The 13267-nt window shown below is 40.7% G+C and overlaps 1 protein-coding gene across 1 annotated transcript in view; it reads left to right on the top strand.

Moving 5' to 3' along the window:
• mmp24 (matrix metallopeptidase 24) overlaps positions 1-1732 on the top strand; it is a gene marked incomplete at its 5' end in the record, with an annotated part of 30734 nt that extends 29002 nt beyond the window's left edge. Inside the window, one exon of the mRNA XM_030135031.1 lies at positions 717-1732. Within this exon, the coding sequence (XP_029990891.1) occupies positions 717-1081 (365 nt within the window). The remainder of the gene's footprint in view (positions 1-716) is intronic.
• Between the last annotated feature and the right edge of the window lie 11535 nt (positions 1733-13267).

Here is a 13267-nt window from a genome sequence, read left to right as displayed (position 1 = left end):
GGCTGCTGATCTGGCATTTTTAGAAGATTGGATTGGATTTAGTCACATCCAATCCAATCCATACAGCAGAAACAGTTGAATCTGGTCCCAGTCATGTGTCTGTCCAATTAGATTCAATTCACATCAATATTAGTTGAGTTCTAATTTTAAATGTGTGGGAAATGGGATTTTCAGTGTTCAGTGTAAATGTCCACAGAGTCCACATTCCACAGTGGATGTGGACAATTTAGTTCCACATACAAGACATATCGGAGTCGTTTGGAATTTTGGATGAATTTTGGAAAATGTCTCAGTGATGACAGATGGAAAACTGTAGATGTTGTGACCTTGTTGTGACCTTGAACTTTGTCCTACTGGGACCAAAATGGACTGGGTTGGTCCCAGGGCCTAGGCCTATCTGTGGGGAAGATCTGGGAAAGATGGGTGGAAGAGTTTTACACTGAAGATGAGAACAAACAAACAAACACATAAAGCAAAGTGATCACAATAGCTCCTGGCGGAGGGAATAAAACTTCTACATATTCATGACTTTATTTACGCATTGGAAAAGGAGTGGGAGGACGTATGTAGATTTTGAACATGCATGCCACGTTGTAATAAATGTTTTTGAAGGCGTCATTTTAATCTCTGCTCTCACCCCTGTCACATCCCACTCAAACCCCCCCACCCCCCTCCCCTCCATTTCACTCATTCTCCCATCATGCACCTGTCCTCAGACTACACCTACTTCTACAAGGGGAAGGACTACTGGAAGTTCGACAACCAGAAGCTAACGGTGGAACCCGGGTACCCCAAGTCCATTTTACGGGACTGGATGGGTTGCGATCAATCTGACATGGAACGCTCCGGTGGAAACGGTAACCGCGGCGACCGGCAGCTGCCCCTCGATGACGTGGACATCATGGTGACCATCAACGACGTCCCGACGACCGTCAACGCCATCGCGGTGGTCATCCCCTGCATCTTGTCGCTGTGCATCCTGGTTCTGGTGTATACGATTTTTCAGTTTAAGAACAAAGGAGTGCAGCAGAACGCCATGACGCAGCACTACTACAAATACCCCGTCCAGGAGTGGGTATGACAGGCGAATTTCCCGAAAGAGCCAGGACGGACATTGTCTTAGCGGTCGTCATCTTACTAGCCATGTGTTGTTGGCTACAGGCAGAGAACGCTGAGAGTCTCAAAGACAACGGAAAGCTAATGGTAGAAGACGCTAACTGTGCTAGCTATGAAGGGCCTACACTGAAACCGCCCACTGGAGTAGAAGTAGAAACCGGAAGTGTGTGGATGTTTGAGTGAATTAGACTCGTTCGTGCCTGTCTTGTGCCACAAGGACCTTTTCGTAAAACCCGAAGGATGCTAATTTTGTCTTTTCCACTGTTCCAGATCAGGCAAATACACTTAAAAAAATGGCTGAAGACAAAGACCGAGTCCTCCACCACTGCTGGATGGTTTATTTGTGAAGGAAGGATATAAGCTGCAGATTTTTCCATCGTGCACACTTGACTTTACCCAAAACACCTTCGGTTGGGTACGCAAAACAAAGTACGAACAGTTTTTATAAAAGATACTCAACTTTGATGATGATTTCTTCTTCTGGGACCTACAACACGTGACTCTCCTTCTCAGTGGAAAAAAAAAAAAGAAAAGCCAGACAACACCTCTCCAAGTTTGTTTGAACAACAGCTTGTACACGTGAACTACTTCAACGACTTAGTCAGAAATTGAAGACAAAAAATCGAAAACAAAAAAAAAATCAAACTTGAAAATAAATTGTAGGTAGAAAGGCCATATCGTAAAGAAAACCAAGGATCTGTATATGGATCGGTAAACTTTAAGTTCTTTTCAGTTATATTATATGAGATGTAGAGCTATCGAGGAGGACCTTTTTCTCTCTCTCTCTTTTTTTTTTTTTTTACACTGTACACAACAAAAAGATCATCATCACCGTTACTGTGACTTGAAACTTTTAGCTGGTCATACAAAAACAGGTTTAGGCACATCGATTGGGTAGATAAGACTGTCATCGGCATATAATGATAGAGTTGTTTATCAGCAGCAGGTTCAGCCGCCTTATTTCTGTCTCAACAGACCTGAAATGTTTACTTATATTAAAAAAAACTGTTACTGTTGGTTTAGGTTTGTTTTTAGAATCGTCTTTCTCCTCATTTTGGAGTTTTTGACATTCATACCGTACTGACGAGGGTAACATAGAACAGCGAAAAAAGACAGAAGCTACGAAAATGAAGAGAGAAAATGTAAAGAATTCCGCGTTAAGTTTGGATAAAGTTCAGTAGAGACCGTCGGGGTGGGGTGGGGGGGGTGGTCTACAGGGTGCATGTGGGTCTGTATTAGTATGCTGGCTCTGGTCCAGGGACATGGACTGGGTTTAATGAGTACTGGTGTTCCTAGAACTCTAATGGAAGCCGCTGGTCCTCTTTAGTCCTACTGTCCTCTGTCTTTTCTCTCCGTCCTCTTGTCCATCTATCCGTCCATCTGTCCTCTCTGCTTTTATTCGTCTTCCCTCTCTTCTCTAATCTTCCTCTCTTTAACTTCTCTGTCCATCTGGGCTTTAACTTCTCTCTTCATACATTTACATTTTTTTCCTGCCTGTTTAATTTTTTCTTTTTTGCAGCATCTGTATCCGGTTTGTTTCACACCACAGATTGCTCGTTTATTTACATTCATTAATGAGAATCTGGCTGCTTTCATTTGGACTTAGCAAATGGATTTGAACCGCGGAAGTTCGCATTTGTCACTGGTTTTATCAGAAGTGCCAGATTTAGTGTTGTTTTTCAATTTTCCATCCATTTTAATTGGATTACCTTTAGTGTAAACAACAAATCCAGCTGTGTCGAAACCTTTTGGATAGGTTTTAATGGAGCTAAAATGGGCTGCACATGGCATTTGTTAGTGTTTATCAGTTTAATATATAATAGAATTGGACAATAATGGTAGCATTGAACGTTGGAGTCCATTTAGTCAGGTTTGGACACATTTACAGTCTCAGAGATACTAGTCGCTTTTCCACTGGACATCTGTGCAAAACTTTACCCATATTTACTAAATATGGAAAAAACAGAAGAGCGTAATGTCAGTTTTTTCCATTAATGTGATGATTTGTTTATTTATTATCACGAGATGGCGCGAGAAGTCATTCCATAAACATGGAGACAAACATAAATATGGTGTTGATTTACAGATATATTCATTATTATTATATATTAGCCCTCTATCTCCATAGCATTTGTGTGTCCAGTGGATACGGGTTCGAAGGTGGGAACATTTTGTGTAAGATCCGCTGAATAATAGAGGAATAGAACCAGGAGTTAGACGGTGAAAGTATGGAAAGTTTGACTTTCGTTTCACGCCATTGTTAGTTTTGTTTGTTATGGACTGCACAGAACTTTTTGAGTTATCTTGAACACGGACAGACAGACAAACAAACAAACCACCGCCGGCAAAAACAGAACCTCCTTGGCAGAGATAAATATGAACAACCTCAAAATTCTTAAGTAAAATAAGTGCAGTGTTAACAATATTCTGCCTCAGTTTATCATTTATACATGTGCATCACAACTTACAGATCACAGTGGATCTACAAATACACAAAACATTTAATAACAGACAGAATATTATTAAAATTTCACATACTTCTCTTAAGACATTTCAGGTTATTCACTTTTTTTTTTTTTTTTTTTTTACAAAAGGCTAGTCTGTAAATGTCAACATTTTTGTGTAATTGTACTTTTTTTTTTTTTTTTCACACTAATACAATGAGGAAAAATTGACAGTTTTCATTATTTATAGGATATTATGATAGTATTCTACTGGTCTGATCCACTTTAGATTGAATTGACCTAAAATGATTGTTAATATCTTCCGGGTCATTTGTGCTTTTCATAAACTCATCCCAGGGGTCAGACTGGACCCTTTGGTGGGCCGGGTTTGGCTCCCGGGACGCATGTTTGACACCTGTGGTTTAAACACACAAGCTGCTCATTTACATGTCATTAAGTCCCAAATGACTCCTAACGGGTCATTTAGAGCCCACGGGGGGGGGTGGAGTTTCCCAGTTATGACCTCTGACCTTTATGACCTCTAACCCACAGTTGGAGTGCAGTGGTGCAGTGTCTTCTGTCTTTTCCCATTTGATCATGTTTTTTCAAGGATACTGACTCCATACGTTTAAAGAACTCCAGAATGGATGATTTGCTCCCTCTCTCTCTCCCTCCCTCTCCCAGGTTGTTCTTGTTCTCATTCCCTCAGTTTATTCACTCTTATTCACTGCCCCCCCGTCCTACAGTAATTGAATGTGTTCTCACTTCATATCCGTACACTTACTCTCTGCTGTCGTGTGCAGTTCAGCTCACGCAGCGTTCAGCACAAATCGATGTCGTTCTATATCCTACAGCTCGGGCTCGGTGGAAAACACATATTTGTTCCTTGAGGGTGTATAATAAACACAAAACAACACATTCAGCTCTTTTACCTTTAAGCATATACAGCTTCAGCCTGCGTTCGCTGACAGGGTGGTGTTCGTTTGCACAAACATGAATGTGTGTCCACAGAAAATTACCTATTGGACCAAACTTTTCGTTCTCTTTGTGCTTTCTCTGTGCGATGCCTGGACACAGCTGCACACCTCTGAACCATTATTACATTTAAGTCATATTTAGGTGTAATTAAGGGGACACACTGAAGATCAAATATGAAGTGTATGTACTCCACTAGGGGTGGGCGATACGGCAAAAATCTATCATGATTTTTAAAAAATAAAATCACAATCTCGATTTTATCACGATTTCAGACCAAGGTTTTATCGAAAACTAACAAAATGACAAAAACTAGAATTGTAAAAACATTTTCGTTAACTGAAATAAATAAAAACTATAATTAAAAAAAACAAAAAACATAACTAACTGAAACTGTATTGTGTGTTCACAAAACTAACTAAAACAGATAAAAATCCTACTATAACGGACATTCTGTGTCCAGCACATGTTTGTCCGACGCATATTCCAATGTTGCAGCACAGGAGGGCGCTATCGTACAATGGCACCATGGGTACAACGTCACTAGTTATGGATAAAATTCCCTTTGTTTTCATCTTTTTCGACATCGGATTGATACAAAAGTGATTTATTTTGCTCTAGCAATTTTACCTAGCTGCACCGTACGACACTTCACGGTCCGTCACTTCTTGTCACTTGTTATTTAGAGTCGTCTTCTCATCCTAACAACATGGAAACTAAAGTTGGGAGAAAACAGCAGAGTCCTGTCCGGGATTTATTTGAATATGACAGTGAGAAAGATAAAAGATATGAAAAAACTAAAACTAAACTAAAACTAAGCATTTAGAAAATAACGAAAACTAATAAAAACTATCAAACCTGCTCTAAAAACAGACCAAAATACCCATGTGAATATAGAAATAAAAGAGTTTGAAAAAACAAAAATGAACCTCCACAATATCTGCATTCGAATGAATACCTAAAAATATCGATACAGTACTTTTTGATATTGATACAGTATCATGAAGTGAAATATTGCGATATATTGCGATAGCGATATTTTCTTACACCCCTGGTAATAATATCTGTAATTCCTTTTGCTCCTGTCGTCGTCGTCGTCGTTCTCGTTCTCGGTGCTCATTCATAACAGAAGTGACAGAGGACGTAGGTGTGTCTGAACAGAACAGGTTTCATATCCTCAGTGTTGCATTCAGGTACTTTTACAGGACGTCTGAACCTTGCAGTCCACGTCCTTACATTTACTGCAAGCACTGATGCATTCGGGGGATTAAGTGCCTTGCTCCGGGGCACTACAGCAGTAGACGACGAGCTAGAAATGAGCAAATTCCAATGCAGTTCCTCCAGCGCCGTATGTACAGGGGCGACTTTTTTGCATAGTCGGTGGATGTTTTTTTAATGGTTTACTGTTGCTATGACAACAAACGACTTCTGTACGCACATCCTCATCATCCAGGCCACAGTGGGAGTTTAACAGGACACTTGGCGGAGGTTTTTATCGCCCGTTAAAGCAGTAGAAAGACTTAAGTTCTGGAGCTGGCAGTACTTAACGACGGGGGGGGGTTTGGTAAAAGCATCGTGTTTTTACCGAAACACAGAAAAGGAAAAGTCTGCATTTGTATATACATATTTACTGAGATTTACAGGAAAAATAGCAGTTTACAAAGTGCAGTGTATTCAGCAGATGTCTGTTTGTGGAAATGGAAGAAGGCTACTTGAAGAAAAGCTGCTGTAGTGAAGGCGTCGTCGCTTCTTCATGTTACACTTCTGTACATTTATGTGGGTCGAGCCTTCTGTCCACACTGTTCTTCTGTTTGAAACGTATTTATTCAGCGGGTCACAGAGGGCGAAGGGTCCTCTGTATATTTGCCTCTTTTATGGATATTGTACGCAGACCTGGGATGAACTGCCACTGACATGTGACGTGTTTACGTTGGTCATGTGACACTTGTCTGCCTTTGAGCTTCAAGTCTCACCTCATTTATTTGTTTCTAAACGTTGAATTATTCCTGTTTGGCCATTTCACACCATTTAATACACATTTGTCATGTAAACGGCAGTTGAAAAAGTCTCAAAGACATAAGATACAGACATGTTTAACCTCCTCAGACCCAGCTCTGGGTTTTCTGTCCACATTTGTGGACAAGAGTTTCACACCTTTATACAAAAAAAAGGAAAACTGTCCACCACAAAGCACATTCCATCAAAATTTTAAAAACTGCATCTGAAAAAACTGTTGCATCATGATCAGTGTCTTCTGCTGGTCTTTCAGACAGGAGAAGCTCATTGTCGGTTACATCAAAAAAACGGTCCTGTTATTTAAACATAAATTGGTCCCTCCGTTCCTTTTCAGAAAATGCTCAGTGACCTTATCGTACACAGTCGGCGTCTTTTCCAGGGACTGGACCAGTGTCCTCCCTACTTTTTGCACCAAGTGAATGTCAGGTGTTGATCTGCCCTGCTGTTTAATTCAAAGTTTCTTCTCATGAGGAAGACTATCAAATGGATTTACCAAAATCAGGTCGACAACATTAGCATTGTCTGCCATCATGTGCACCTGTTAGACAGTTAGTTCACTCTGACCTGTCCAACAGTCTGACTGATGGAACCATCGACAAAACCACATTAAACTGAACAAGAAATGATTCAATTATGGAACTGAAACAAGAAAACGTGTCCCTTCAGTCCAGTGTACCAGTTAGTCCAGTGGTTGTGTTTTCTTCCAGGTCAGTAAATGAACAGTTCATTTGGTTTCTGTGATTTCCCAGCAGAATGTGTGACGGTATTAAACTGAACTGTGTCAGTGAAGGAGCACATCTGAAAACAGCTGTCAATCAAACCGCATTCAGCCTTCGGACCCGTCCTCCGATCGGCGCGCAGAAGCTCGGCGTCCGGCCTGGCCGAGCTCCGCCCACAGCTCCGTTCACCCCAGAGACGCCGAGCGTCTGGGGGCGGGACGGCAGGGTGTGATGTGTCCGGTGCTGGTCCAGTTTGTAGTGGTTTTTCCAGCAGTTCCACTCAGTCCCATTGAAGTGCATGGACGCTGAGCGTCTACGGACAAATGCACTGAGCAGAGATGGAATGAACAAACACAGACACGGGAATGGAGGAGAAGTGAACAACATCCAGTCCACTGATCTGGGATCAAACTGATTCTGAACCAACTGGTCTGAGAGATGAACGTGTTCCAACACATTTGGAGTCAATGAAATGAAAACAACTGAACAGATTTGAGCATTTAATGGGAGTCATTTTAGGGTCAGCTGAGCTTCCACTGCAGTCGGACACAAACACAGTGGTTTGGTCCCAGGTCTGGTGATGTTCTGGTGGCTTTGGACAACAGTGAGTGGCCTTTAAGGGTAGACTTAGTGATCTGACACCGGCACCCTCCAACAGAGGTGACAGCACCAGAGATGGAGTGATGCATTTGAGGAACACCTTCAACCCCTGAGTGCACAACCACACATACTAATAATAATAATAATAATAATAATAATAATAATAAGTAGAAAAGCACTTGGAGAGCACAAACCTCTGTCAAGGCAGATCAGTGCACCCCCCCCCCCAATCACCATCAAAATGTAGTCATTTGTTCCTTGTGTCAGTGTCAACATTTACTGAAAATTTCATCCAAATCCATCCAAAACTTTTTGAGTTATCTTGGTAACAAACAAACAGACAAACCCCAATGAAAACATTACCTCTGCAGTTCCTTGGTGGAGGTAATAATAACTTTATTAATAATAGTAATAATAAGAATAATAAGAATAATACATCACACTTATATAGTGCTTTTTTGGACACTCAAAGACGTCTCACAAACAAAACAAAAAGAATGAGAAAGAAAAAAAAGAGGCTCAAGAAAATGCCAGTTTGAACAGGTTTAGTTTTGAGTCATGATTTGAAGTTTTGTATTGAGTCTGAGTTCCTGATGTTTTTTAAATTTATTTATTTATTTATAACCTTTAAAAACTGACTTTACAAAGTGCTTCGACAGACAAAGCAGCATTTGTCAGTTTTCAAAAAAAAGTGTCATCAAAGTACAAAACTGAAGATGAAGTAAATACACAGTAGTGGATTTCAAATGAAAGTAACTGACATTAAAAGTATCTTTATTGAACTATTCCCATTCTCCAGGTTTATTTCTGCCAAACACTCTTTAACCCTTTCATGCATGAATTATGAGGACCTTCGTCAAAAATTTTTTCTAGAGTGTTTTTATTCCTCTTTAGGCCTGAAAAAAAAAACAATGCAAGTGAAATTTTTTATGAACCTATTTTTCATGGAGTTACAAAAATGTTCACTCAGCTGGACATCATGCATTCAATTTTTGAAGCAAAGAAACATTTATTTAAACCCCATCATTAGAAAGTGATATTCTGTATGAAAACTATGAAATGAAAACATTTTTAATGCCATTTTCTCACATTTGAACATACTCTAATACTAGTTGTTACTCACTTCATGGAGATAATATGGAAAAAAACCCTTTTTGTTTAAGAAAACTGTTAATTACAGTCTAATAACAATCAGTAATTGATTTAGTGCAGATCAGGTTTACCTAGAACAGCAAAGTTAGTGTAATGGTCTGAATGTCAGTGTATTATTATGGGATGGGGCATTAGTGCCCACTGTGTCGGCTGATCTGGAACTAAAACAACCAAACCCATGAATATACAAGAGAACAGCTGGAGAAGAACTGACCACTGGAGTGACCACTGGAGTGACCACTGTGCATGAAAGGGTTAAGGACATTAGATTGAAACTGTCTGTTATTATCCATTTACCCACAGTCGGAGTTAAAATCATCCAAACACACGTCCATAAACTCCCGTAAACCCATAATAATGTGTTGTTCATCAGAATGTAAATGTTCCTGAACTGCCTTCATCATCTAAACCAGTTTTGTCAAACTCATGTTAGTTCAGTTCCACATTCAGCTCAATCTGATCTGCAGTGGGCCGGACCAGTCCAATAATAACAGAATAACACAGAAATAATGTCAACTCCAAACTTTTCTCTATATTTTACAGGGAAAAAACTAAAATTAAACAATGAAGATGTTTACATCGACAAACTGTCCTTTCAAACAATGTGAATAACTTGAACAAACTGAAAAAATAAGTGTAAATTTAACAATATTCTGTCTCAGTTTATCATTTCCACATGTTCATTATAATGTACAGATCACAGTGGATCTACAAATGCACAAACATTTAATATCAGGCAGAATATCGGTACAATTGCACTTATTTTTCTTAAGACATTTCAGGTTGTTCACATTTGTTCAGATTATTCACATTTTTGTGAAATTATACTTTGTTTTAGAGTAAATACATGAAAATATTTGCATTTATAAAGAGAAAAATGTGGACTTGTGAGTATTTTTATGTTATTATTATAGTATTTTAGTGGTCCTGCCCACTGGAGATTGAATTGGTCTGAATGTGGAACCTGAACTAAAAGGATTGTTAATTTCTGAATATCTATTTTTGCATTTCACAAATTCATCCCCAGGGCCGGACTGGACCCTTTGGTGGGCCGGATTTGGCCCCCGGGCCGCATGTTTGACACCTGTGATCTAAACAGTTAGTCCAGTTAAAGTCGCTCACATTCTGAATGTACTGTTTTCTTTGGGTTCTGTCTCATATTTTAAACCCCACTCTGACCCGTGTTCACTTCCTGGTCCATCTCTGGTGCTGGTCGTCGTAGTTTTGGAGCGTTGCCTGATGTGGCTAAGTCTTCCCTTAACTTGCCTGTTGTTGCCTTTAGTTTTATTAATGTTCTCTTTTCATAAAAAGAAAAAAAAAAAGAACTATACATATATATGCGTAGGTGACTAAAAACATATCAAAGGTAGTCTGGGCAGACTTTTTAAAGTAACACGATATACTGACGTTCTTTGGATAATATCACATGTACTACTAGAACCTCTAGGCAGATTTGATCAGATATAGCTTTAAGAAGAGAATCCTTCTGTTGGTTTTTTCTTATTAAACAGGAGCTGTTTTCTGTAAATACAGTAGGATTGTTTTGTTCGGTTTTGGGTTTTTTGACTCAATGGGTTGATTATAAAATCAAAATAAAAAAAATCGGCTCACTTCTTTACATGCAAACTGATGCACAGTTTTGTTTGTGGATTTTTTTATAGGCTCATTCTGTCAGACTTTCCAGTCAGATATCAAATATCAACTCATGTAAATAAGTCCGACAAATGCTTTTGGCATTTTTCGTATTTTTATTTGTCTCTTATTTAAGATGAACGTCATCATCCTTTGCACATATTCCATTTTTATGACGATGCTTATACGGAATAGGCATGTTTACGTTAAGAACTACAGAACTTATTCTATAATTGCAATTTTATTTATAATAAAACCAAGTTTTATTATCTAAATTGCTAACATGACTGGAACACAGTTTTTTTCTATGTTTGGTTTGGTTTTTCTGTCCCACACCAATTATATACGATAACACCATGTTCTGTTAATAATGAAATGTCAATAAAAGTGAAAACTTCATTGTCTTGTGGTCCGTCTGTTCTTCTGTTCCTGTTAATAACTCTGTTCTGTTGGTATCTGTAATGTTCTAGTCATTGTTCAGAGTCTTTACACTAGAACCACCACAGGGTTAACTGTGTTTGAGGTTTAATAAAATGTAATATTCTATATTCCAGTATGTTCAGATAAATCCAGATGAAATATACGAACATTTATACCTGTAACAGCCACTGGGTCAAATTTACCCTGAAAAAAACACATCCATTTAAGTTTGAACTACGTTTAAATACCATCCATTTCATACATGTGTGTGTGTGTATATATATATATATATATATATATATATATATATATATATATATATATATATATATATATATATATATATATATATATATATGTGTGTGTGTGTGTATTAGGGCATTAACTGAAAAGTTGGTTTGTCGACACGTTGATGTCCGTGGCACAAGTTGACGTTCTTTTGTTGGAGTCACTAGTCGTGTGTCTCTTCCTTCCATCACTGACAGCTCCAGTCGTCATTCAGCTCATGTGGATACTCTGATCTTTCTACATGAAAACATCCAGTGCAGTGAGCGGTAGTGATGCGCAGATCAGCGGACCTGGGTCAGGTTGGTGCGGGTCCAAAAAATGTCACTTTATTTGTGGGATGGGTGGCTTAAAAAAAAACAAACACCTGCGCATCACTAGTGCAAGGCCAAGACTGAAGGAAGAAGACGACTGAGTTGGAAGTGAACCGACTGTGATCTAGAAAAACTAATGTTCTGAATCATGGAAGCACCAGCAAGACTGAAGAATACTGTGGACACACAGTGGGTTTGGATGATTCTGTTCATTTAGTTCATTCAGACAGTGCACTCTTTTCTTTAACATGCTGTGTGTCTGTTCTGCTGCTGTCTGAACATCCATCCATCCATTCTCTTCTTCTTATCCGGGGCCAGGGTCGTGGGGGTAACAGTCTAAGCAGGGATGCCCAGACTCCTCCCTCTCCTCAGACTCCTCCTCCAGCTCTTCCAGGGGGACCCTGAGGTGTTCCCAGTCCAGTCCACAGACATAGTCTCTCCAGTGTGTCCTAGGTCTTCCCTCAGGTCTCCTCCCAGTGGGACATGCCCAGAACACCTCCCCAGGGAGGAGTCCAGGAGGATCTGAACCAGATGTCTGAGCCACCTCAGCTGGTTCCTCTGGATGTGGAGGAGCAGCGGCTCTACTCTAAGCTCCTCCCCCATCCCTAAGGGTGGACCCACCCACCCACCCTGTGGAGGAAACTCATTTAGACCGCTTGTATCCTGGATCTGGTCCTTTCGGTCCTGACCCAAAGCTCATGACCACAGGTGAGGGGAGGAACGTAGACTGAGGGTAAATCCAGAGCTTCTCCTTTGGGCTCAGCTCCTTCTGAACCACAACAGACCCATACAGCGACTGCATCACTGCAGACGCTGCACCCATCCACCTGTCAATCTGACGCTCCATCCTTCCCTCACTGTGAACCAGACCCAGATACTGGAACTCCTCCACATGGGGCAAAGACTCCCTACCAACCCGGAGAGGGCAGACCACCTTTATCCGGTCCAGAACCATGGTCTCGGATTTGGAGGTGCTGATCCTCATCCCGCTCGCTTCACACTGGGCTGCAAACCGCCCCAGGGCACGCTGAAGGTCCAGGTTTGATGAGGCCAACAGGACAACGTCATCTGCAAAAAGCAGAGATGAAATCCTGTGGTCCCCAAACCGGACCCCCTCCGGCCCCTGGCTGTGCCTAGAAATTCTGTCCATAAAAATAATGAACAGAACCGGTACCAAAGGGCAGCCCTGCAGAGTCCCACATGCACCTGGAACAGGTCTGACTGACTGCTGGCGATGCAAACCAGGCTCCTGCTTCGGTCATACAAGGACCAGACTGCCCTTAGAAGAGGACCCCGGACCCCATACTCCCAAAGCACCCCCCACAGGATACCACGAGGGACACAGTTGAACACCTTCTCCAGATCCACAAAACACATGTGGACTGGTTGGGCGAACTCCCATGAACCCTCGAGCACCCGATGGAGGGTGTAGAGCTGGTCCAGTGGTCCAGGACCAGGACGAAAACCACTGTCTGAACCTTTTCCCACTTTATGTTGTTCAGTTAAATTTAACAGATCATTCCAGGTGTTAGTCTGTGTTTAGTTTTGGTTCAATGTCTGAGAAGGACTGTAGATGCTAGTGTGGGAGTTTGTT

The sequence above is a fragment of the Sphaeramia orbicularis genome, chromosome 5 (genome assembly GCF_902148855.1).
Source record: "Sphaeramia orbicularis chromosome 5, fSphaOr1.1, whole genome shotgun sequence".
Taxonomy (NCBI): Eukaryota; Metazoa; Chordata; class Actinopteri; order Kurtiformes; family Apogonidae; genus Sphaeramia; species Sphaeramia orbicularis.
The sequence above is the reverse complement of the archived record's forward strand: the minus strand, read 5'-3'. Positions and strand labels throughout refer to the sequence as shown.